The sequence below is a fragment of the Pelobates fuscus genome, chromosome 1 (assembly GCF_036172605.1).
Source record: "Pelobates fuscus isolate aPelFus1 chromosome 1, aPelFus1.pri, whole genome shotgun sequence".
NCBI lineage: Eukaryota > Metazoa > Chordata > Amphibia > Anura > Pelobatidae > Pelobates > Pelobates fuscus.
The window spans coordinates 103,589,044-103,613,667 of NC_086317.1; the positions used below are offsets into that span (position 1 = coordinate 103,589,044).

General features: G+C 40.2%; 1 protein-coding gene across 2 annotated transcripts in view; it reads right to left on the reverse strand.

Annotated features, from left to right (window-relative positions):
- Nucleotides 1-10,321: 10,321 nt before the first annotated feature.
- The window catches only part of NDP (norrin cystine knot growth factor NDP), a 70,144-nt gene continuing 55,841 nt past the window's right edge, over nt 10,322-24,624 (reverse strand). For both annotated transcript variants that reach the window (XM_063444266.1, XM_063444265.1), the window contains one exon: nt 10,322-11,030. In XM_063444266.1, coding sequence (XP_063300336.1) covers nt 10,803-11,030 — 228 coding nt within the window. In that variant the 3' untranslated portion in view covers nt 10,322-10,802. The remainder of the gene's footprint in view (nt 11,031-24,624) is intronic.

Here is a 24,624-nt window from a genome sequence, read left to right on the forward strand (position 1 = left end):
AGGTGGAGGCATTGCTTAACTGTCTATAAACTTCATCCATATAATTTGTAATATTCAGTATCACGATGCCTCCACCTTTGTCCACCGTCTCTGTATGCCTGATTGTGTATGTCTCTATATCTATGAATGTATGTATGTCTCTGCATGCCTGTATGTCTACGTGTGTATTTCTTAAATAGAGATTGTAGCTGTATTAGTCCAGTGATGTAGATGTAAAAAAAACAGATCAAATTTGTATCTAGCAATACCCTTTTTATTGGCCTAACATAATATTGTAATAATATTCTCTGCGAGAATGGTGTCTATTTTCTATCAAACCTTTGTCTTATCTGCACTCATGTCGCTTTAACCCCTGTATCACAACTCAACTTTTAATTCTACATGTCGTCTTGCTCAGAAATGCTTTATACTTGAGAAAGGGAGGTTCTCCCAAAAGCTTGTCATTAAAAAATTATGTTCAATAAAAAAGGTATTACAAGATACAAGTTTTATCTTTTTTACATATGTATGTATCTGTATGTATGTATGTATGTATGTCTCTGTAGGACAGTGTATGTGTGTCTCTGTTTGTACCTGTATGTATAGATTGTATGACTGTGTGCCTGCATGACTGTGTTTAATTGTGTGCCTTTTATGACTGTGTGTCTGTGTATCCTTGTGACTGTGTGCCTGAATAACTATGCCTGTATGATTGTGTGTCTGTATATTTGTGTCTTTGTGCATGTACGTATTTTTGCCTGCATATCTATGTCTATATGGTTTGGGAGGAAATAGACACACAAAGGAACTTGGAAGGGAGGAAAACACAGGGGCACACAAAGGGGCTAAGAAAGAGACAAAGAAAGAGGCTGGGGGAAAGTAAGAGACATAGAAAGGGGCTAGGGCCAGCATAGGCAACCTTCGGCACTCCAGATGTTTTGGACTACACCTCCCATGATGCTTTGTCAGAATTATGGGTGTAAGAGCAATATGGGAGATGTAGTCCAAAACATCTGGAGTTCCGAAGGATGCCTATCCCTGGGCTAGGGGAAGGAAGAGACACACGGGAGGGGGGGGGGGGTTGTAAGACACACTAAAGGGGTTAAAAAATACACCAAAGAGGCAAAAGGGGTAAGACTTTAAAAAAAAGGGATTTGAAACACTAAAGGGGCTATGAATTCAAAAGGGGAGGGTTACGAGACAAACAGGTGAAGACGCATTTTATTTGGGGGGCTGGCAAAATGCATCTTTGTCTGTGTAGCTAAAAATCCTTGCATGGACCCTCCTCTTTAGCCCCCTAACCTCCTGCGGCCTCTTTGACCCTCTACTGTGTCCTCTTTAAACCCCCTCCTGTACCTGCTAAGCCTCACCTGAGGTGGAAGGTCCACAGTGGAGAACCCTATGTCACCTGTAGCCAGTCAGACAGGAAACAGTTCTGTGCTCTCTGTGAGCACTTCCTGTCAGATCAAGCAGGGGAACAGAGGCTCCTCTACCGCTGTCCCCCTGCTCGGTCAGGGTACATTTTGTGACCGTCAGCAAGGGAGTGCTGTGCAGTGCGCTTTACTCTTGCCAGTCACTTGGAGATTGCACTCCCCGGACACCTCCCTGATGACTGGCATCTGTGGAGGACCATCCCACCCTTCTCGTGCTTAGCTAATGCTCTTAGCCAAGGAATGATGATGGCAGAGATGGAGGCTTAGGCTCTGTAGAAGTTGGGAGAGTGTCACCAGACCACAAGGAAGCATTTGAGCGTCAGTTGCTAAACTGTTTGCCCTATTACCAGGGAATCAGGCCAGGACACTCCTCACATCATAACCACTTCAACAGGCTGTAGTATTTATGATGCTTAGAGTAACTTTTTAATATGATGTTTGCCTAAATTCACGTATTTCCAATACTTGTACCAAGTCAGTAATCCAATAGTTGGAAACTCCTCCTGAACTAATTCTGACCTGATTCATCCTAGTTCTTGTCCATCTTTTATCTGATTTAGTATTATTGCTCGTATGGGTAACATTTTTTTTTTTTTTTTTTAAACGCCCATGTAAGGTTGAGATTGTCTAAAACAGATGAACACAGATCTTTATTAAGACAAAATAGGCAATTATTCTATCTGCACACTCTAAATTGTAGTGTTATAATTAAAGACAAATCTGTGTGCTTCATCAATGCAAGGGACAAGGTCATAAATTAAATTAGGCTCTTAAATTAACTTCTGTCATGTACAGTTAATATTAGTTTAAAGTGATGTGCAGGAAATCCAATGTGCCATTATAAGTGGAAAGATTTGAAAGCCCCATTCTAGAATCTTTTTAAACACACAATTCAGGCACTTGATTACCAACAACTGCATTTTTATATGACCCAGAAAGAAATTGATGATGTCCCTTGTGGTCAACTGCGGGGATGTGCTTTTTGATTTCTTTATTCTTTTCCTTTGTACCTAAGTGCTTAAAATAAGTTCACAGCTAACGAGAGGGGAGAAATTAACCACTGATCATTGAGTTGGGTGATTTGATAACAACCAGCAAGTGTTTGATCAAAATAAACAAGTTGTCTGAGCTCTATTTTTTTCTAACCTTCCATCCTATCACCTCCTCTCTATACCTTATGAGCCACTCTCTTAGACCATTTTCCTTTTATAAACTTCTCTTGTTAAATTTCCACTAATATTTATGTATCTCGCCTTATTCCCAGGCATCTTACAACTCTTTCACTTGCTGTATGTTACCCCTCTATAAGCACTCATTTCTAAAATGTCTTTTGTACCAGTTCTTTGTTTCCACTTTGTGCCATGTTCTACCTATCAACCTGCATCCTATAACTGTCTATACATTAATTTAGCAATTAATTTGTCTTCTGATTTCCATATTCCAAATCAACATCCCTTCCAATGTTCATGTACTTAGAGGGAGTTATCCAGCAGATAAACCTTGAGATCCAAGCTTCTTACTGGTTCAATAATGTCCATTACTGTTCCGTTGAACTTTTCTGATTATGTCATTTTCCAGCATCATAATTTATAAAAGACAGATAGATATTATCTCAAATGCCACAGGATGCAGGGGTACTAAATTTCTGAGCATTCAAGCAGTTTAGCTGCTCTTAATTATAACTCATGACTCGGCCTTACAGCTGTGCAGCACTCCCGTACATTAAGTTATTAAAACAATGAGCAGGTTTTTTCTGTTTACTTTATTTTATTTTTAATTCTTTATTTTATTTGTGCATAGGATAAACAAGCATATTTGCACTGCCACAACAACTGGTGCAAACAGATATTTAGACATATGATTACAGTGGTGTGGCATCAAGAACATTGCACATTTTTTTTTTTTTTAGGTAATAAACAGGGTTAAAACACATGCCTACATGTCATATCAATAAACAGTAAATACTCGTATGTATGTAGGATGGCATGTAGGTGTGAGAACTTTGGGTGTAGAAATTGAATTGTGACATTCTATGTTTTGGCGGGCAAATGAATGTGGTAAAGACAAACATGCTCATTATTGTGGAACTGTTAGAGCATTTGCTATTCCAGGTAGACAAGCAATGCCCTATTTTAAATGATACAATAGATACTTACTGGAATGAGCTGATGCATAATGGGAGATATTGGTAAATGATATGAAAAGCATAACAACATGTTTTACCCGTCAGTTATTACCATGTGGTAATCTTGTATGACGGGGTAGTAATAATAATAATGGACCTCTGTATCCCTGAACTAAGGGGGGGGGAGAGGGGAGGTGGGCGCAAGGGGTATCCATCGCAGCTGGACAGATTCAGATTAGCTGAGTGCTGACATTACTTTAAAGAGGGTTACAACTTAAGCAACTATAGAAGGCACTTAGTAAGGGTAACAGAACTTAATTTAAAGAACATTATCACTGGCAAGATATGCCCAATATGCAAGACGACTCAACCTGTGTCTGTGGCAGAGCGTGGAACAAAAGGGGTAATTGCTGAAATGTCCCAGGTTGTGGTGGTCCCCGTGTTGGGGCTGGATATGCCCAAGGACTGCAGAAAAGTAGCCATGGTGGCGAGTCTATAAGTATGGCCTTCTTTAGTGTCCGAAAGCGAGTGAGCCGCCCACCAACGATATGGAATGTTGGCTGCCTTGAATAGCTTTGTTATAGGAAGCTAGGATCGGCGCCATTCCAGTGTCGACCGGCACAGGTCTTGTAGAGCTATGAGGCTTGAGGCCTCGAATTGTAGGGGTGACTGCGTCCGCAGTGTCTCCATAGCCAGCTTTTTGTCGCGGAACAACAAGAAGCAGACCAACACATCTCTAGGCACACCTGCTGGTGCTTTATTCAAGGTAGTAATCGGTGAAAGCTTTCAATCAGCAGTGATTTGGCTTGTCATTGGGGCAGGATAGTTGCCAGCAATCTTCTAACGAAGTGTGGTAGTTCATCGTCCCTCACCGTTTCAGCGATGCCCTGGAGCTTTAGATTTTTGCATCTGCGGTAATCATCTAGGGTATCTAGGTGATTAGCCATCTTTTGCTGCGAGGCCTGAAGTTGGGCCAGGTTTTCTGTGGTACTTAGCTGCTTCTGGGTCATTGAGGAGTTATCTTCCTCCACCACATGAATCCTGGCTTTCACTGCCGTTAGTTCTTCCCGAACCATGTTTAGGTCTGAGTTAAAGAATGCTTTAATGTTTTTCATTAGCTCCAGTATATCCCCCTTGGTGGCCGGGGTGTTGAGGTCTACTGTAGACCAGTGGGTGTTAAGCCCCCCTGTCTCTGAGACAGTGTCTGGGGCATCCAGGAGTTACTCCTTTGATGAATCAGAGGTATTTCCTGCCGCACCGCCATCTTGGGCCTAGGTCCCTGCTTCAGCAGGTCGACAATGTCGCAGGTTTCCTCACCTGACAGGGCTTTGAACTTCTTGTGTCTCATCCCCATACCGTCTGTGAGGTGTGTTAGACATGTAAGTTGGGTGTTTGGCTGAAGAAATACGACCGTTTGCTCGGTAATCAGCTCTGTATCGCCGGAGCTCAGGAGTCATGCGACTGCTCTCCTTGCTGTCCAAGCCATGCCCCCCTAAGCAGCAGTTATTTAAGCTCAGATCTTGGTATAAAAACTGTTATAGAAAAATAAAAAAAATATTGAATGGTATAAAACTGTTATATTTTGTGATATAATATTATATTATACAAATGACTTAAAATGATTTACATACATTTTTTATCAAATAACAAAACTGTGCCCAGTAAATAGAAATCAAAGTCAAATATCATGCTAAACCAAAACAAAAATACCAACAAATTGTATAACAAATGAAACAGAGTATGTCATAGAATATTTAAAACTGAATATGCACTTGCCAACAGAATATCCACATGTTTAAAAGTTGATACTAAACTGGGCAATAAGAAAGATGTGTGATTATACTTATTTATTTGAAAGAACCCTGATTGATTTACTAAAGGTTAGTAGTCTAGCAATTTTTTTTTACATTTTAAACTATTTATCTATTTAGTGTTTATCTGTTATATTTCATCATATAGTTAATAATTTTCAATTATCCTGTTTTCTGCCAAGTGAATAAATAACCTTTAAAAAAAGTTATATTAACAATAGGATTAAAACACATAGACATGAAATGTAAGCATGAATAAACAAGACAATAAATGGTATAATCGTTGAGGGTTATTCTTAGTATGTTGAGTCTCCTACATTTCTAGCCCATATGTTGCATACTATGTAATACTAAAAATCTGTAATTAAAATAATTAATCTGAACGATTTAGATCAATTTGTAAGATAACTAGAACCAAGAGCTTTAATATAACAGTACAGTGCCATCTTCTGGTAGTACAAGGGATTATGATTATACAATCCTGGTAATATGAGGAAAGTATTTTCGCAATAAACAGTTCGTCTATCTGTAGTTTTTATTTCATGAACTGGTTTAATCGTATAGTAGGCTGATATTTTGTTATCCACTTTATTTATAAAGCATTTTCAGAAGAAAAAAAATGAACAAATAATATTTACAATTGGCAAGAATACAAATCAGTACTAGTATTTAACACAAACTGATAAGTAACAGACTTATTTGATCCTTTATATTTCATTTAGACTTTCAAAGTGTATTCTGCTGATGATAATCTGTGCTCTAGTTAGACTCGATAGATTTTAATGCATCTCATAATTCTTTATAGTTTATATTTATATTATATTTTTTATTTGTTTCAATGTGTAAAATGAATTTCGCCCTAATAACCTTGTGAATTGGAAGGCAGTATCGTAACTAAAGGAGTTGAACAGCTGGAACATTTTGAAATCAAACCAGATGTTTACAAAAGAAAAAAGCAATGCTATCCAGTCTACAGATAGACGACGCTAGTAACCCGAAGGGGCCTTCTGGTTTGTGACTAATGGAAAAAAATGTTGTATAAACACAAAAGTGCATGTAATTTCGAAGAATGTGGGGGATTGTATTAAGCAATTTGACATGGATTTAAAACATGGATTTTTATCATCTTGTCATAAAAATGACAAGATTATAATAAAATTTATTTTTTAATTGTTACTCTTTTTTTTCTTGTTGTCAAACATGTCCAGAAAGGGATATTATGTAATTGAACACACATATTGGGATATTTCCAAAATTATTTGCAAATTGTAAAAATGGGATCACGGTTCTTCCTTTGGATTTTTATTGATAACTTCTGGCTGTTTATACATTTGCGAATGTGAATACGTTTTTATTTATAGTTGTTTGCTACATATCGAGAAAATTTCACGGTCATTTTTATAGAAAAACAGACATATGTCTACCACACACACACATTCCATTCCACCCACTTTCCTCATTAGCTGGTATCTTTATGTTCCATCAAGTCAACAGTCATGTTACATTGTTGAAAAAGGTGGTCTAGCCCCAGAGTAGGTACTTTGACTATCTGATAAAGTCAATTCACTTAAGGAAGGTTATTTTATACACTATTAATGCTTAGAATTGCATACCCTATTTGTTTGTATAGACTCAGCTTTCATGGAAAGAAAATGTATTAGTGAGGTATGGCAGGCCAAAAATCTCTGATTAAATCCATTTCCACCTAAGGTTAAAAAGCTCTGCTTGAATTCCCAGAAAAATACAACCCTGAAGTTTGTATCTGATGAAGCTCAGCTATTTATTTTTATATTTTTTTTTTTTGTAGCTGCACACATGTGAAAAGAATTGGCAAATCACGGCTCATGTTCGTGTTTACAAAACACATACTGAGCATGCAAGAATTGAGGCCAACTTGGCTCAATTTAGATTTTCAATGCACGTTGTTATGCGATTCTGAGAAGCTTGAAGGAAACAATTTACCTTGTGCTCACAATCAATGAATAAAGTACTAACAATGATTACAAAATTTTTTTTCAAAAAATATTGTCACTTTAACTATCATGGAGTGGTTTAAAGAAGCTGTAATTTAATTTTAAATTTCCAAATGAAGGGTGACAATTAATAGTTGTCAGGGCTTACCTTAGTTGGGAGTCAGGTATGCAGGGATATATGCACACCCTTGCAAATAAAAACAGACAAAGGTGACCAGATAAGAAACCACCTGGGCTGTGAGTCTTTGCACAAGGGCTAGGCTCGGGTGGGTGAATAGGGCAGAGGGAGATAAAGTGCCCTCTCTCTCCACAGTAGAAACAAAGACCACAGCTTCTCCTTCGGTCTCTTTCCTTGGAAGACAACCTGGTGCGGATGACACCGATCTCCATGGACTCCTCTTTGTCCTCTGGAGTGTCAAGGCTTCCTTGTGTAACGTCAGGGTGACAAGGCCGGTCGCTGAAGGTAGGTTTGTCTTGTAGCAGGATGGGGTCGTTGTAGTCTCTGAGTGCCTGAGATCTGTCGGAAACTGGAGCAGGCTTAGGAGTAGCTTTCATGAAGGTAAGATACTGAGAGTCCATCACAGTTATAAATGACTCCCAGTTGTCCAAGACAGCACTTTTCTCCTGTAGCTTCTGGTATGCCCATACCTTCAGCCATCTGGAAAGCAGAATAGCAGCGGTAGGGACCTTGACAAAGTCATTGTAATAGGTCCTGGGCTTAAGGGCAAACAGGATCTCACAATCCATCCTGAATGTTGTGAATGAGGAACAGGAACCGTCGAACCTGTCAGGCATAATCACAAAGGGTTTTGGATATGCAGGTTCCAGGGTTGGGCGCACCATTCCTTTAAATGACAATACATCCATCTGCACCTCCAGAACTGTCTGGGACAGGCTGGACACCTGCTGCGCAAGGGAGGTGAGAAGCTTGTATATCTCTGCAGACTCCATGGTCAGTATATTATGTTAGTGCTTACCTTAGTTGGGAGTCAGGTATGCAGAGATATACACTCACCCTTGCAAATAAAAACAGACCAAAGTGACCAGATAAGGAACCACCTGGCCTGTGAGTCTGTGCACAGGGGCTGTGCAGGATATTGCTCCAAGTCGCAGTATAGGCAAGGACACAAGCAGGAGAATCATCGAGGATAAGCCAAAAGTCAGAGGGTGCCAGAAGTCAGGATAAACAAGGGTAAGCCAAAGTCAGAGTATGCCACAGGTCAGGACATACGATAAAAATAAGCCAAGGTCAGGAGCCGACTGGAGAACACTGACTGGATCACAAACACAGAAGTCAATGAACTGAACAAATACACAGGGCGAGGCAGTGCTTATATACCCAGCTAATTGATGATCTGCTTCAGGTGGGCTTAGATAGACAGGAGTCAGCCACAGGTAAACAGCACAGAGGGACCACAGTTCAAATCCCCTGTCTGGCACTTGTGAAATGGCCACGCCTGGCCGTCTGGATGGCACAGTGCGAATCAGGACAATAGTAGAGTATTGAGTGTTTTTATACATATGTGCTTTATGTGGATTTCTGTATTGTCAGTGCCTGTACCAGTATCTGTAGAAGCAATTGGAAGTTATATATACAATAAATGTTATGTCTGCTTTTGCTGTCAGTTTAGCTTTTGCATTTGCTATTTGTGAGTTTTCTGTGCCATCGTTTTAGTCACTTTTTTTCGTGTTCCTTTTTGTTCCTTTTTTATTGCACCTACTATATTAATAAAGAGAAGCAAATGTGTTACTTTGTTTCGGACAGCTCTTTCCACAAATGTCAGAGTGCTGGTTTTGCCCAATAGGTAAGCAGCTTTCACATACTTCCTTTTTGTTTTACGTATAAAAAAATCCTTTAAATTGCTAGTTCACCCGTTTCCTAAAGATATTACTCACTTAGAACCTTGTTCTCTTCTTTCCTCCATTTATATCCTCACAGCAGCTTGTCATTTAACTCTCTATTTCTATTACATTGAGTCTGCTAGACGGTTGGTTCAGAAACAGTGAGCAGCCATTAGACCAGATTGCCACCTGGATGTCCTCTGATGTGCTGTTTATGCATTCATTTTGATCCATCCAGGCATTCTCTGCTGAGTCCATCAATGCTGACCCAAGTTATTGATGTTATTCTAGATGTCAGGATGACATCACACTATCCTAGTGACAAAATCTCCAAGTATTTTTATATTTTATTACTTGGTGCTGAAGTGTTGACAATTCTATTTAGCTGTATTTATAAATGTCTATCTCTAATTGTGTGTTCTGCACGTTCAACCTTGCCTAAAGGCATGTGCCTCGTTTAACACCCTTTTCGCATTACAAGTCCTCAAATATTGCTAATAAAACCAAAACAACATAGCAAATATGCTGGGGATATTCAAAACAGGCTGGAAATCCTCACGGCTGTGCTCTGACTCACTATCTAAGTTCCAGGAACCGTAAGAGAGAGGTATTATGGTCTGCACCAGCAGGAGGCGCAGACTCAGCAATCCACCACTAGACCAATCTGTCGATATATTAAATAAAGTTGCATTGCACATTTCACTGAAAGGCAGCACTGATAGCCTGTCCACCTGCCAGGGAGCCCTTTAGGGATCGAGCCATGAACAGGGTTCGCATGGAGTTGTAAATCTGGCAGGTTGACAGACAGCCTTCTGTGGAGGCCGATCAGAGCTGTTCATATGCAGAGTGTTTGTACTTTGTGCCAAAATGCCCAGGAATCCCCTTGTTAGGCCAAGAACTTGTTTAGCAATATGCCCATTATACACTTTATCGCAGGTGCGGGACACCAGAGAAACAAAGGCCCAAAAAATGTGTACGTCAACTGGTTGCGGGACACTTGACATGTTTATGCTTGTGTTTCATATGATAAAAATGTAAATGGCTCAAACCCCCAAAAGGAAAGCAAATGGAAATAGCTACAACCTTTTTTTAATATCATCTTTTTTTATATATATATATTTATGTAAATTATAATTCACTCTGACAGCACAACTGCATTCTGAAAAGGCAAAACAGTTCATACATTAAATATTTATTTCATAATTAGTCAGTCTATCACATTACTTTTGCATTTGAAACAAACAAATCTGCCATTCAGTGTTCAGCAGTCAAACAATGATTTGTTTTAAAATAAAATAAAATGGAATCTGACAATTAAAGGATTTAATTAAATGATTTACAAAAGTCCAATGTGTGCATCCTTTAGCAGATCACTGTAAGATAGACTGTGAGGCAAAAACACCAGTAAATTGTAATCCATTGCTAAAAATGTGGAACATAAAAACATACATTAATCCAAATAAAAAACAATAAAAACAATAAAAAAACATGACAATGGTCGTTTTTTCATTTCACAAAGGCTGACATTTAAATACGTTCACAATGATGCCATTGTTTTTACCTCAAAACTTCAATAACATATTTGTATTCATTGTCCATTTTTTTTTTTTAGAATCCCACTGCAATATTTAGTTCATCTTTACGAATTGCATTCTTCACAATGGCAGGATAGGATGTAGCGATATGTGGCAGTCAGCCTTAGTCCTCCTGAGCAACGCAGACGTATTGCTTTTAAGTTCGATGTCTGCGGCCGACAGCAATGGCAAGTGGAACGAAATGGCTGTTTTAGGACTGTACTGAAGGAAACAAGTGGGTCGGAACGGGAGGTCTGACTACAACGTCCTTCGCAACGAGCTAGCAGAACCATCTGTAAAATACGGGAGAAACAAGATTGTTTAAGATATAGCAAACAAATCGGAAAGTACACAGCAGATGATTAGATATTTACAGTGATGTGCAACAGTTTCTGGAATATCATTTAACATGAATTATAACCTAATCATAATATAATACTAACAACACCATTAATAATAATAATAATAATAATAATAAATTATAGTATTTGATAAAATTTTATTATCATCAAATATTTTCATAGACATGCTGTGTTATATAAATCAGGATTAGGCCAATGTTAACTATTACGTAGTTCCACAGCTACTGTTGTACTGTAATATTCGTTATCCTTAGCCAGTCAATAATTATCCTCCTTATCTTTGTTTTTTTTTTTCTCTAGAGATAAATATAACTCTGAGAGGAATAGAGTCCTCTGCATCTGTGTAGAGCAGGGCAGTGGAATCTCTAGGATTCATTTTTAGGGGGAGCACATGGTGGGCCAGGGACAAAAGTAGGGGGGCACATTTAATCCCGCCCTCGCCGCAGTTTGACCCAGCCCCGTCCATACACACACACAGACACACAGACTGCTGAGTCCACACACACAACAGACACACACACAGACTGCTGAGTCCATACACACAACAGACACACACACAGACTGCTGAGTCCACACACACACACAGACACACACACAGACTACTGAGCCCATACACACACACACACAGACTGCTGAGTCCATACACACACACAGACTGCTGAATCCATACACACACACAGACACACAGACTGTTGACTCCATACACACACAGACACACACACACAGACTGCTGAGTCCATACACACACACAGACTGCTGAGTCCATATACACACACAGACTGCTGAGTCCATATACACGCATAGACTGCTGAGTCCATACACACACACAGACTGCTGAATCCATATACACACACACAGACTGTTGAGTCCATACACACACAAACTGCTGAGTCCATACACACACACACTGCTGAGTCCACACACACACACACACAGAGAGACTGCTGAGTCCATACATACACAGAAACCGCTGAGTCCATACACACACATAGACTGCTGAGTCCACACACACACATAGACTGCTGAGTCCATACACACACAGACTGCTGAGTCCATACACACACATAGACTGCTGAGTCCATACACACACACACACACACACACACAGACTGCTGAGTCCATACACACACAGACTGCTGAGTCCATACACACACAGACTGCTGAGTCCATACACACACATAGACTGCTGAGTCCATACACACACACAGACTGCTTAGTCCATATACAAACACAGACTGCTGAGTTCATACACACACAGACTGCTGAGTCCATACACACACATAAACTGCTGAGTCCATACACACACACAGACTGCTGAGTCCATACACACACATAGACTGCTGAGTCCATACACACACACACACACACACACACACAGACTGCTGGGACCATACACACACAGAAACTGCTGAGTCTATACACAAACACAGAGACTGCTGAGTCCATACACACACAGAGACTGCTGAATCCATACACACAAACACACACAGACTGCTGAGTCCATACACACACACACACACAGACTGCTGAGTCCATACACAAACACAGACTGCTGAGTCCATACACACACACACACAGACTGCTGAGTCCATACACACACAGACGGCTGAGTCCATACACAAACACAGACTGCTGAGTCCATACACACACATAGACTGCTGAGTCCATACACACACACACACACACACACACAGAGGCTGCTGAGTCTATACACACACACACAGACTGCTGAAACCATACACACACACACAGACTGCTGAAACCATACACACACAGAGACTGTTGAGTTCATACACACACAGACACACAGACTGCTGAGTCCATGCACACACACAGACACACAGACTGCTGAGTCCATATACACACACACACCTGAGCATATCAAGCCTACTGGAGGATATTGCTGGGCAGTCAGACAGCCATCTTCTGGCCTTTCCAATAGCAGCAAGGTCTGCTGCTTAAAGGCAAGGGTGGAGCTTATGTGCGGGAGGCGGGGCTTCATTTGGGGGTGGGGCCTGTGCCGGGGAAGCTGCTGAAAACGCCCAGCACCGTTCCAGCTCCTCTGTCCTGCATTGCCTCGGGCTGTCACAGACTGTTACAGTCCAAGGGAATAGAATGTAAGCACATGGCCAGCAAGTTGCTGGCATTTGGGGGGACACAGCATGAAGTAGGGGGGCCATGGCCCCCTCTGCACCCCCCCTAGCGATGCCACTGGAGCAGGGTTAGTCAACCTTATTAACCTATCGCCCACTTTTGTATCTTTGCAGATGGTAAAATGTCCTTACCGCCCACCAATGCCACACACACACACACAGACTGCTGAGTCCATACACACACAGACTGCTGAGTCCATACACACACAGACTGCTGAGTCCATACACACACATAGACTGCTGAGTCCATACACACACACAGACTGCTTAGTCCATATACAAACACAGACTGCTGAGTTCATACACACACAGACTGCTGAGTCCATACACACACATAAACTGCTGAGTCCATACACACACAGAGACTGCTGAGTCCATACACACACATAGACTGCTGAGTCCATACACACACACACACACACACACACAGACTGCTGGGTCCATACACACACAGAAACTGCTGAGTCCATACACAAACACAGAGACTGCTGAGTCCATACACACACAGAGACTGCTGAATCCATACACACACACACACACAGACTGCTGAGTCCATACACACACACACACACAGACTGCTGAGTCCATACACAAACACAGACTGCTGAGTCCATACACACACACACACACACACACACAGACTGCTGAGTCCATACACACACAGACGGATGAGTCCATACACAAACACAGACTGCTGAGTCCATATACACACATAGACTGCTGAGTCCATACACACACACACACACAGAGGCTGCTGAGTCTATACACACACACACACAGACTGCTGAAACCATACACACACACACAGACTGCTGAAACCATACACACACAGATACTGTTGAGTTCATACACACACAGACACACAGACTGCTGAGTCCATGCACACACACAGACAAACAGACTGCTGAGTCCATATATACACACACACACACCTGAGCATATCAAGCCTACTGGAGGTTGGCTGGGACCTGCTGAACTTGGGTTTACAGGAAGGGATGCAGAGGGCATTCTTTCTCCGGGGTGGCGTAGCTCACACAGCTTAAGGAGTCAAGGTCTGAGCTTGTGGCGGGATAGGGAGCTGAGAGAGAGGACATAGGCTCCCTATGAGGAACGTGAGGAACATGGAAAATTGTGGTCACTGGTGGTTGGTAGGTTTCGAGTCCTGGAGGTGGCTCAGAACCTGGTGGGGCAGGGGTATCCGGGTATACCCCTGCCGTGGTTACTTATGGTTGGCACTTATTCGGTTCAAGTTGGAGAGGTTGGAAACTGTCATTATATATTTGTATTAGTTATGTTGGGGGTCATTGCCCTTTATTAAAAAGAAGGATACGGATGCGAGGGGCGGAAGGTGGGGGCAATGACCCATGTTTATATGTTAATTTATATGTTAATTTATTGCTATCATTATTATGATTGTTATTATTAAGCAATATTATCGTTATATTATTATACTTGTTTAATAAAGCTGTGGACAAATTTTCCCATATACCATAGTGTCACGATTCGGGGAACCCAACACGCTAACACACACACAGACACACACACAGAAAGTGTGCAGTACCGGTCCTTAGAGTGGCCGGGCTAAGCACACACAGAATAGTCAGGAGACAAGCCGAGTACGGGGAACCAGAAAACAGAATAACGAGAAACAAGCCGAGGTCAAAGGGTAGGAGAAAGTCACAAAGTCAGTATAACAAGCCAGAGAGTACGTAACCAGAAAGCACACGTTCAAAATCAATACTATAAAGCAAAAACCACAACAGGGCAGGGAGGAACAGGAAAGGTAAGTATTTAAACCCTGTGGTTAATTCTGATTGGATAACTTCCAATCAGAATTAACAATCACACGTGGGAGATATCTATGTCTCTCACTGTGATTGTCATACTGTGTCTTTAACGCCGGGTCAGGTGGCTGACCGCGGCGTGTATAATAGTGGGCGGTCCCCCAGCGTTCAGCGTCATGCATGTCAGTGTGTTATTGGGCTAGGTAAGTGGGGGGTTTGTTCAAGGTTCCGACAGCCCATATGGCGACTATACACCGGTCATGTAGCCCCATGTAGCCAAAAGCGCAGCTTAAGCGGAACAGGGCCTTGACAGGGGTTAGGAGGCAGGCTTAGGAGGAACAGACAGGACAGGTGGGTTGTGGGATTTGGGGGTTTGGCTATTTAAATGAGGAGCCATTTTGTAATGTGCACTTTTAATTTCCTACCCGGTGGAGTTTGTCCCGCCCACCCTCCCTGTATTTATGCTCAGAAAGGGGGTTATCCCGTTTTTTCACAGCAGCGGGATAGGGAGCTGAGAGAGAGGACATAGGCTCCCTATGAGGAACGTGAGGAACATGGAGAATTGTGGTCACTGGTGGTTGGTAGGTTTGAGTCCTGGAGGTGGCTCAGAACCTGGTGGGGCAGGGGTATCCAGATATACCCCTGCCGTCGTTACTTATGGTTGGCACTTATTCGGTTCAAGTTGGAGTGGTTGGAAACTGTCATTATATATATTGTATTAGTTATGTTGGGGGTCATTGCCCTTTATTAAAAAGAAGGATACGGATGTGAGGGGCGGAAGGTGGGGGCAATGACCCATGTTTATATGTTAATGTATATGTTAATTTATTGCTATCATTATTATGATTGTTATAATTAAGCAATATTATCGTTATGTTATTATACTTGTTTAATAAAGCTGTGGACAAATTTTCCCATATACCATAGTGTCAGTGTGTTATTGGGTTAGGTAAGTGGGGGGTTTGTTCAAGGTTCCGACAGCCCATATGGCGACTATACACCGGTCACTAATATTATAGCGCAAGTGCAATCCCTCCAAACCTACAGCACCCACACACACACAGCACCTACATACATACAGCACCCTCACACAAACAGTACACACACAGCACCCGCACACAAACAGCACCCACACACATACAGTACACATACAGCACCCTCACACACACAGCAAACTCACACGCAGCACGCTCACACACACAGTACACTAACCACAACCTCACAAATACATACAGCACATTTACAAGCACACAACACCCTCACACACAGCACACTAACAGCACCCTCACAAACACACACACACAAACAGCACCCTCAAAAATACACGACACCCACAAACATCACACAAACAGCCCCCTCACACACACAGCACCATCACACACACACACACCATACAAACAGCGCCCTCACACACACAACACCCTCACACAGAACACTAACAGGACCCTAAAAAACACACACACACAAACAGCACCCACACAAACACCCTCACCCACATAGCACACTACCAGCACACTCACACACACATCCCACTAACAGCACCCTCACACACATATCACATATTAACAGCACTCTTACACACACAGCACCCTCACACCACCCTCACACAGCACACTAACAGCACACACACAAATAGCAGTGTATGTATGTGTGTGTGTGTGTGTATATATATATGTGTGTATATATATATATATCTTGTGTATTGTTTATTGTATAATATGGCCCCCAGCAGGACCCCATTTAAGCATGTTTAGGTGAGTGCAACCATCCCCCCATGTGTCCTATATATATTTGGGAGTCTAGCCAACTCCTTGGTTTTGCACCCCTCCCTGTTACAGGTGCCTCATCTCAGGTCCCTATTTAGCCTTGTACTGCAGAGAGCCTCAGATGGAATTTTTTTCCCAAGTAAGTGGTTAATCTCATAAGAGCAGACATTAGACTGTGAGAGTAGGACCTGCCAAAGATGGGGTACATTGACGTTGTGGCAGGCTTATGCAATGTATGATCATATAATGTAACTAAATCCCCATTTTTTTGCCTAGATTAGGTGTTTTTAAAAAAAAGTTTTACAAGCTAATAAAATCTGTCAACATTGAAGTTGCTGTTTAGTAGATAGGAGAGTGCGCTGGATCTTGTGTATTGTTTATTGTATAATATGGCCCCCAGCAGCACCCCATTTAAGCATGTTTAGGTGAGTGCAACCATCCCCCCATGTGTCCTATATATATTTGGGAGTCTAGCCAACTCCTTGGTTTTGCACCCCTCCCTGTTACAGGTGCCTCATCTCAGGTCCCTATTTAGCCTTGTACTGCAGAGAGCCTCAGATGGAATTTTTTTCCCAAGTAAGTGGTTAATCTCATAAGAGCAGACATTAGACTGTGAGAGTAGGACCTGCCAAAGATGGGGTACATTGACGTTGTGGCAGGCTTATGCAATGTATGATCATATAATGTAACTAAATCCCCATTTTTTTGCCTAGATTAGGTGTTTTTAAAAAAAAGTTTTACAAGCTAATAAAATCTGTCAACATTGAAGTTGCTGTTTAGTAGATAGGAGAGTGCGCTGGATCTTGTGTATTGTTTATTATATATATACATATATATACATATATATATATATATATATATACATACATATACATGCGGCGTGTGTTTGTGCTTTAGGGTGCACACCCTAATGCAATAGGCTGCGTACGCCTATGGTGTAAGGTGTATAGTGTGTGTGAGAGGGCAGTCTGTGAGTGTGTGAGGGGGAAGTGTGTGTGTGTGAGGGGTGTTTGTGTGTGGTCCATAGGGTCTATGCTGTGTTTAAGTGGGTGAAATTTGAAAATCTATCTTAATGTCTCCCCTTCCTTTCTTCTTACCTTTTACCAGGGAGGGGGGCATAATGCTGCAAGCCCTTGTGGTTCAGTGGTTGCATGTTCACTTTAGCCCGCAGCTCCTCCGACTGCAGGATAACTCTCCTGTCCTCCTGTGAGTACATCACTGTATCGGTGCGTTGCCATGGTAATGTGCAGCAATGCTTCGACCAGACTACTCACAGGAGGAACACAGAGCCTCCCAGGCCCTTCCCTCCCTCTGCTGGAACTAAGTACCAGCGAGCCGGTGAGGGATATCTTTGATCTCCTCAACAACCCGAGAGGGCTTATAGCAAGGCTTGCTCTGCATGGTCTGGCAGGGGAGATGAAAGGATCTCCCCTGCCAGCCTTGGTCCACAGCCATCGAATCCCACCAGGTATTTTCTGCAAAAACCACCACCAGGTTGACTACCCCTGGTATAAAGGGACTTTTGATGCATTTTCCCTTCTTCTAATATTTACATAAATCTTTGTAGGTCAACCTTCAAAGCTGCATTTTAGAACCCAGCAAACTGGAAGGAGGGACGCCTATGGGTACTGTTGCAGGAGTGATGGGAGTGAGCACAGGACTTATCTTTCTGTATTTGTATTCACTTTTTGTATCACACAGCTTTGTTACAATGCTGCCACCCATCCCATGTGTTCCCTATTAAGGGTTAATAAATATATAGGGGTGTATGTAAAAAATACCCCTCTGTCTCATTCGAGATATCTTTGCCAGAAGCTCAAGGAATCAAGCTGAAGGGTCAGTGTAGGACCCCCTTAGGGGGGTCTGCCTTGACGTTGGCTGGCGGGCATTCCATCCAATGGCCATTGGAGTAGCTAAATGACCTCCATTTGTTTAAATATACATAGGGATTAAGGAGAGAGCGCAGGTAACTTGTTTGTCTTTGTTTTTTACTATATATTGGGGCTGATGTGTGCTGTAGTCATTGCTGCCGCCCAGGAGTGATGGGAGTGAGCGCAGGACTTATCTTTCTGTACTTTTATTATTAGTCATTCAATATTACTATTATTACTATTACTGCTGCTAGTAGTTTTTTAAAGCATAGTTGGCTTGCCATAGATGGTGATTTGCTACACACATACTCTTAAATAGTTAATTGTTTTAAATCAGCTGATCTAGAGAAATTCAATACATTAACTTTTTATTGCTTGTTTAGAAATATACTGCTATTTCATGTCAAAAGAAGTTCTCCCGCCCTCTCCCCCCCAGGATTTAGGATGCTATCAAATAGCTTTATTCTCTTTAGATTTTTTTACTTTCATATTTATTCTGTGTTGGTCCCAAAAAGATTACAGTTGACTTTATTTTCAGCCTGAACACAAGGGAACTTTTCTTTTCCCATTGTCTGACGTATACTTGGTTTACTATAGTGGATTGCTCCATGTGGGATTTTCTTTTTAAGAAAACTATCGTTTTACAAAAAGGACACCAGGCGTGAAGTCCTGCTTCTTTTACTCTATCATAATGCTTCTCATTTTGTACTGTTGAATCAATATTTACTTTTGTGTGAACACAAACTTTGTAGATCATACAGCCTGCACATAACACACAAAAAAGGGAGAATTCAGGAATAAAAAAATAACATTAAATAAACACAGATTTAAAAATAAAATAAAATGCAGGCTATAATTAATGTTAGTTATATTAATTACATAAATTCTACATTTAAGAACAAGCATGTTCGGCTTCTATATACTACGAGGTTTGAATACCAGCTGAGTAAACACAATCTGATAAAAAACGATGCACATATTAATTTAGAGCCATGTACTTGGTTTATTACCTTTAGATGTTATCATTGTTTGTTCTAAAGCAGCAAATATGTTGAACATAATGAGCACGTTATTTCTCTCTCTGCGTTGCTACAAATGTATACTTTCACATTTTATTTGGAAAATATTGCACAGAAAAATGTTCCCGGAAACGATATGATAAAAGGGGACAAGCCTTTAAAATAATAAACTACGTGAACAAGTAAAACATATATATATCCACCTTAACACATTTCTGCTCATTTGGCTAGCAGTGGAAAAATAGATCAGTAGATACAATAAAAAAATAAATAAATGCATGCTGTACAATAATATTATCCTGCTTTGTTTGTGTCTAATAGATAAGTGGTTATATTATTAGTTTAATTAGTCATGGTCATGAAAGATATACACAATAGGGATGAATTTTAATATCTGCACATTTTCCGTAAACATTCCTAAACAATAAGAGTTAATTTCAGCCTGCTGTTGGAAATCGCAGATCGTAGATCCCCAAGTGCTGTAGAACTACAACTCCCATGAGGCTTTGCATATCTTAGAATGCTTTTAGAATGACAAAACATCATGGGAGCTGTTTTTTTTTTTTTTTTTTTTTTTATAAAACATCTGGGGATCTTCCTTTTGGGCACCACAGCTCTATGTTTGTCAGAGCCATTCACAAAAGAGAAAAGTGTTGAGAATTTAAAGTGAATTTAATATTTAAGGCCGAAACAGCAGAACTAGAAAAATCACCAAAGTCAGTTAAATTTCCAGCTCCGCTATTTTGGCCTTAAATTTTAAATTCATTTTAATTAATGTTTGAGTTACCAGCAATTCTCACTTTAGTGAATACAATTATCTCTATATTTAACAAATAATATAAATAAACAATATGTTTATAAATGATCTTGAAGTAGGCATTTAAAGCCATATGTCAGTGTTCGCATTTGCCGCAAAACTGGGTAAGATAATACAGTCTGAACATGATATACCGTGTTTACTCGAATCTAATGCACCATTGAATCTGAGGCACACCTCCATTTTTGAAACCTGGAAGCTGAAAAATGTTTTTACTGGCAAATGTAATGCGGATTTATACAAGAAGATACTACTATACAACATTGTGCTATAATGAAAATGTTTATTGCCATATACCATAGTAACATTAAAGGCAATTCCATTTTAATGTCACATGTTAAGTCTATTCTTTCTTAAGCCCTCTTTCAAGAACGAAATTTGCCTGTGTGAATTCCCCTGTTTTAATTTGCCTGTGTGAACTCGACGGAAAACTTGCTCCAAGAAATTTGCTCCAAATGTAATGCGCCATCAAATCTAATGCGGATTCAAATTTTGGAAACTTTATTTTCAAAATAAGTTGCACGTTAGATTTGAGTAAATACAGAGGGATATGGATTAATTGGGGGACTGGGCATGAAAGTGTCAGATAAGATACATAAAAAAATGCTTTTTTGAAAAAGGAAACACAAGGCAATGGATTACAACAAATGAAAAGGACTTAGGAAAAATTATAGCTAACAAATTAAGTAACAGTATGCAATACTGTTAGGCCATTGCAAAAGCTTGTAAGGTGCTTATAGTATAAAAAAGAGGCTTTTATATAAGTTTGCTTCTTTATAAATAACCCTTGAATTTTGGGCACCAATTTTAAAGAATGATATAGGAGAACTAGAAAAAGTACAGGCGAGCTGCAAAATCAGGGTGATGGAAAAAAATAATTATGAAGAAAGGCTTAAAAAAACTGTATTTCTTTTCTTTAGAAAAAAGGTACATCAGAGGGGATATGATAGCACTATACAAATATATATATATAGGGTAAGTACAAACTGCTATGTGCTAAACTGTTCATTAGCAGAAATATACAACAGACAAGTGGTCACCCATTGAGACTTGAAGAAAGGCATATTCACTTAGAGCAGAGGAAAGGCTTCTTTACAGTAAGAACAATAAAGATGTGGAATTCTCTACCTAAAGACGCTGTCTGAACACATGCTATAGATCATTTAAAAAAAAAGCCTTGATATTGTTTTTTATATTGCAAAACCAGAATATTCAAGGATATAATTAAAGGGACACTTCAGGCACCCAGACCACTTCTGCCCATTGGAGGCCATTGCCGCACATGCACCTTAGGTCTCCCCCGCTGGCTGACGTCGGTGGGGGAGGAGCGTGGGAGGAGCCTGACCCAGCGCCGAGGGACATCGGCGCTGGATTCAGGTAAGTCACTGAAGGGGTGTTAATCCCTTCAGCAACATGGGATGGGAGGTGGGAGGGAGGGGGGCACTGCAGGATAGGTTTGTTTTCCTGGCACTGGAGAGTCCATTTAATATGTATGCGAAAAGATTGTTGATCCAGAGAAAAATTGGATTGCCATTATGGAGTCAAGAAAGATTATTTCCCCCCTTTTTGTTTAATAATTGGAAATCGCTACATTTGGATTTTTTGCCTTCTTCTGGACTAACAGCATCAAGGAATGTGTTTTAAAGGTAGCACTTTATGGTCTTTTTTCAACTCAGATTATTATGTAACTAATAAAATATGCATTTATGAGGTGGGAGAAATGTGGCTGTGCAAACCTATGTGGCTGAACCAAACACCCCAGCAGTGCAAGGGTTAACCATGTGGCGGCTGGCAAATACTTGTTCTAAAAATAAATAAGCCGATTGGGGTCAATATGACCTCCATATTAGTATCAGGGAGGTGTGAAACCTCCCTTGTTCCACAAATCGTGGTATACGCTATTATTAAGGTGAGGTGGGTAGGTAGCTTTTTTTTTTTTTTTTTTTAATGTTCTTATCACATTTAACAACCCCCACCTAAAACCTATGGGTAGTTGGTTGGGAAGTACATCTCCACAGATGATTAAATAATCACTGAACATTAGATCTCTCCTTTTATCAATGTTAGAGCCCCCACCCGTCGCCCATGAGTGAAGGGGTGTATTACTCCCCCACAATATCAATATTAGAATTCTCACCTGCTGCCAATGAATGGGGGCTAGGAGAGGGCAGAGGTTCCACCATTATCAATATAAGAGCCAACACCCAAAACCCATAGGTGGCATCAAACTAGGTCTCCCCTAGTTTATTAATTAGTGCTCCCATTCACCATTCATTTTAGTTATAGACCCCACTATCTGGCCATGTCTGGGATTATGTCTCCCATGTGTTATTAAATTATTATTGAATTAGAGCCCAACTGTGAGAGCATAGGGTACACTATACCCCTCCTGGCTTCATTTTTTTAAGGGGGGGGGGATATTTAGCTCTGAATCCTGTAGCAACCACAGGATTGGTTGTTTAGGTTGCTTCAGTATCAGAGCATGTGGTAGCTTGGAGTTCGGATTTTCAGCAATATAGCCCAAATTAGTTATTCCTAATTTTTAATGTATGGTGTTAATTCCAGCGAAGTGACAGTTCCCATTTAGAACTAAAATAGTTATTCTAATACTTGGATAACAAAATATTAGCAGTAATAACAGATGCAGTTAAAGTCAATATTTTATTTCATCCACATATTTGCCTTAGAATCAAATTATCACGACTTGGCCCACACACATAAATTCCAACAGAAGAAAGGGTTAAACAGATAATTCTACACATTTCATGATATGTTTTTATCAAGTCTGTACATTCAGATGTCCTGGTTATTCTGCAAGCATTCAGCACATAACATTTTACAAAAATGCCTTAATCCCAAGTACTACAAACTGTGAACTGGTTTTCGTGACACTGAGTGGATCATCTGCAGTGGGACAGTGCTAGGCTCATGCTACTGTTTGAAGTCTAATGTTACTAGCTTATAAAATAAACTATTTTTATTTGTTCAGTCCTACTACTTCATTGTGCTGGTCATATGGGCTGCTCTGGTCAGGAGGCACTTTGTGTGGTTTTTGGAACGTGTTCCATCCTATATCCTTGTCTAGCTTCCCCTCGTGGTAAAAAAAATAAAAGAAAATACATTCAGAGGCAGGAAAGATAAATGGAAAGAGCCACCATCGGTTTAAATATTTTCAATCAAAAATGAAAGTTTTCACATTCCACCTACTTTTTTATATGGTAGATCCTCATTTTCCTCACCTTAACAGATCTCAATAAACATCTTTGGGGACATATTTAGTCAATTTCTAAATTACAGTTTTGTTCCAATATGACAAATTATTCATAGTATATGAGCTGGGTTGCTCTGCATGTGATATGCCCTAAGATAATATGAAAGACAAGGGCCATGTCTTTCATATTATCTTAGGGCATATCACAAGTATGTCATTTTTTCAGGGTCTCAACCATCAACTGTCGATTCCACCATATTTACATTTTGTTCTGTCCATTTTTCTAATCACCCCTCGCTGGTCAAAGTAAATTGACACCAGATTTACCATGTAGCCATTGGAGTTTCAATAGACAACACTACATATCTATATTGAAATCTTAATGTCATTGTCAGTATAAAGTATAGTTATTAAATTATCTGGGAATTAAACTAACAAATAAAGACTGCAATATTGCATTAAATTATGTTTCTCAATTCACGGAAATAAAATAGCTAGCTCTGAAAGGAAGATTGTGTTATTTTGTCTATGAGTTTAAATATAGTCAAATCATTTGTATTTTTTTAAAATATCATATACTTAAAGTTATTGCTTTAATAAAAATAAGTTTTGAAATGAATCACACAAATATTAAACAAATACATGTGCAATGGCAAGAAACCAAGAGTATCTATGAAAACTCTTATTCAGAAGAAACAAATAGAAGGACTTTTGACATTTCAAATATGATTAGTGATCTTGAACCTGAAAGTGGTTCACCTTTATAAGGGTTAAACACTGATCAAACAGGGATAACTTGAGTTGGTAGATAAGCCTTATTTAAAGGGTTAGATTTGATTCACTCTGGTTTGATAAACAATATATGCGATATAAATTGTAGACACTGAACCAGGTGATAAATTAT